Raw genomic sequence first — 3,095 nt, 5'->3', positions numbered from 1 at the left:
GGAGTGAACCCCTGTTGTGCTCAGCCCCAGAGGTGAGAACTCCCCACTCTGGGGCTGAGCACAACAGGGGTTCACTCCGGGGAGGTGCGAGTTAAATCTGGGGGCCCCCTCCCCGCCACCTCTCCACCCACCATTAGCATCACAATGACGTCCCTGGGCCGGGGGAGTGAGACTTCTCGGTTACCTTGGCAACCAGTGGGGACCAGGCTGGAGACGTTGCTTTCCCACGAAGGGCTGAACCAATGGGATGGGGTGGCAGCCACGATTGGGTGTGTGAGGAGGGGGGCGGCCCCCAGGGTCCCAGGACCGTTTGTGATTTCCCGTCCCTCCTCCTCTTAGCGCTGGCATTGGCGTCGGTTTCTATGGCAACAGTGAGACCAGCGATGGGGTGTCCCAGCTCAGCTCCGCACTACTGCATGCCAACCACACGCTCACCGCCATTGACCACCTGGTGAGGAGACCAGACACGGGCCAGACCCTAGACCGACACCCAGACTGCTTCCCCACACCTGGCGAGAAGAACCCCCCTCCCTACCCCCAGGAAGCAGGGTCTGAACTCAGAGCTGAGACCCCAGGTTCAGAATGTCAGGTTCCAACATGCAGATCTCAGACTGTCCACCCAATGCTGACAGCCAGGCAGGGCTCCATGCATGGCACCCTCAGAACCTCAGCCCAGATCTGGGACTAGGGTCTCAAACCCAGACCCCCAGACTCATTGCATCCCCAGCCCTGGGCTTCAATTCACAGCCCAAACCATTCATACACTAAACACCAAGACCCTGCCCTCAGGGCAGATCCAGGGCCAGAGACCTGGCCCCTGGCCAAGTGCGAGGCAGGAGACCTGAACGCTGAGACCCAGGACTCAGCCAGGAAGGCTCCCTCTGACCCCAACGATTCCAGACGTGAGGCCGAGACCCAGCCCGACCTCAGACCTTAGAGTTCATGTCCAGTTGCAGCCCTGGGCCGCAGAACCCAGACTTGCGACCCAGGCTCAGTCCTAGGATGCCAGGCTTCATCTCAGCCCTGGGGCTCACCCGCTCACCTCTCCAACTCCTGAAAGAAGCCACAGAAGCACACTCGCCAGACCGCAGGCCCCCTCCTTCGCTTCCTGCATCCTCAGATGCCCTAGCGCCCAATCCCAGACAGCCAGCCCTGCTCACTCCTGCTTCACCCCCGCCACCCTGGCCCCTGCCCTCCCACCCAGAGGATACCCTCCCCTGACTCCAGATGCCCCCACCCCCACCCCCACCCCCTCGCCCAGGTGCTGGAGATGGTGGAGAGGCTGGACGAGGCCGTGAGGACGGAGCTGACCACGCTGGAGGAGGTGCTGACGCAGCGCACGGAGCTGGTGGCTGCTGCCCGGGGCGCCCGGCGGCAGGCGGAAACGGTGGCCCAGCAGCTCCAGGGGCTGGCCTTCTGGCGGGGGGTGCCCCTGAGCCCCCTGCAGGTGGCCGAGGATGTGTCCTTTGTAGAGGAGTACAGGTGGGTGGCCTCTCTTCCTGTCCTGGGTGGAGAAAATTAGGCAGGAGATGAGAACAGGAGGGTCTGGGGACAGAGGCTGGCAGTTTTGGGGGTGCGGGGACGGTCATTCCAGGAAGGCCACACGGAAAAGGTAACATTTGAAGGAGGGGAGAGAACCAGTTATTTGGACATCAGGCAGCCACCCATCCCAGCAGCCAACACGGTGGAGTCCTCGTCGCTTCGTCCACTAGGAATGATTTCTTTGGTTCATCTAACACCTGGGGCCCCGACCAGACATGGGGGCAGAGAGCCAGGGAAGACTTTTGTCCTAGATTCTGTGCTCCAGCAGGGAGGCAGACCCGGGTTGAAGCAGCCCATAATTTGGATGCCCACCATGGGCATCAGACAGGCCTGGGTCCCAGTGAATTCAAGTTCTGGGTTGTGACCAAGTTCAGGGGCCACAGCTCCATTTCGGGGGGCTGGGGGTAGGAGTGTAGACTTTGAAGGGGTGAAGCAGACCCACCATCTACAAGAAATAGCTGTTGGATACACCCAAGAATCTACCTGCAACGCCAGAGACGCAGGAGATGTGGGTTTGATCCCTGGGTAGGGAAGATTTCCTGGAGGAGGGCATGGCAACCCACTCCAGTATTCGTGCCTGGAGAATCCTTTGCACAGAGGAGCCTGCAGGGCTACAGTCCATGGGGTCGCAAAGAGTCGGACACGACTGAGCGACTGTGCATGCGTGCACGTGTAGTCATGCATGCATATGAGACTGTCTGGCACTTGGGAGTCCTTCAGGGGACTTGGCCAGTTCTCCCAGAGGGGAAATTTTGCTGTTCGTGGAGGGTAAAGACAGAAGTGCCATCTGCCCTGTGAAACCAGTGAGGCTGGAGCACGTGAGCTGTCAGTGGCCACATAGGGAACCTGGAGGTCAGCTGGAGCCACGGGGCCCAGCTTCCCCTTCCTGGAGACAGCCTGACCCTCCCACGGTCCGGGAAAGGAGTGCACAGTCAGTCCCCACGGAGGTCCGAGCAGAGGCTGCCACGGAGAAGGTGGCGGCTCCCTTGCCACTCTGCCCACGTGGGGACCTTTGAGAATGCTGCTATTTATTGAGCATCTCCCATGGGCCAGCACTGTGCTGTAGCTTCCTGGGCTTTGTCCTCTGCAGTCAGAGTGCTGATCATTAACTGATACTGAATTCTTCAGTACGCTTTAGAGTTCCCTGATTCGTGTTCAGGCTAACGGTTAGATGCACCCACATGCTCGGCACACTCCTTGGTGCTTTATGGGTTCTCTCAGCCTTACGACAGCCTCAGGAAGTAGGTGCTGCTGTTCTCCCCAAGAGTTACCAAGGGGAAACCGAGGCACAGAAGCTGTGGGCGGGCAGGAAGCGGAGGGGCTGGCATTGCGGCCCAGCCAAGCCCTTGAGTTGTGCCCTGTGATGCTGGATGCAGGCCTGAGAACAAGTCCCGCTAAGACGCTCCAGCCTGGGGTGGAGGGGCTGGGGCTCCGAGAGGCCAAATCTCAGAGAGTGCCAGTCACAGGGCTCGTGCATGGCTTGGTGCGGGTGCGGTTATGGTGATCTGCCTCAGGCCCTGTGCTCTAAATGGCAATAGTGACCGGCCCCCTGT

General features: G+C 60.3%; 1 protein-coding gene across 1 annotated transcript in view; it reads left to right on the top strand.

The window, feature by feature from the left end:
- The window catches only part of TTYH1 (tweety family member 1), a gene marked incomplete at its 5' end in the record, with an annotated part of 15,469 nt that overhangs the window by 6,843 nt on the left and 5,531 nt on the right, over positions 1–3,095 (top strand). Inside the window, 2 exons of the mRNA XM_010841367.1 lie at positions 340–451; positions 1,262–1,482. Coding sequence (XP_010839669.1) covers positions 340–451; positions 1,262–1,482 — 333 coding nt within the window. The remainder of the gene's footprint in view (positions 1–339; positions 452–1,261; positions 1,483–3,095) is intronic.

This window comes from Bison bison, unplaced genomic scaffold (genome assembly GCF_000754665.1).
Source record: "Bison bison bison isolate TAMUID 2011002044 unplaced genomic scaffold, Bison_UMD1.0 scf7180017847012, whole genome shotgun sequence".
Taxonomy (NCBI): Eukaryota; Metazoa; Chordata; class Mammalia; order Artiodactyla; family Bovidae; genus Bison; species Bison bison.
Note: the sequence above shows the minus strand (reverse complement) of the source record. Positions and strands in the feature narration are given on the sequence as shown.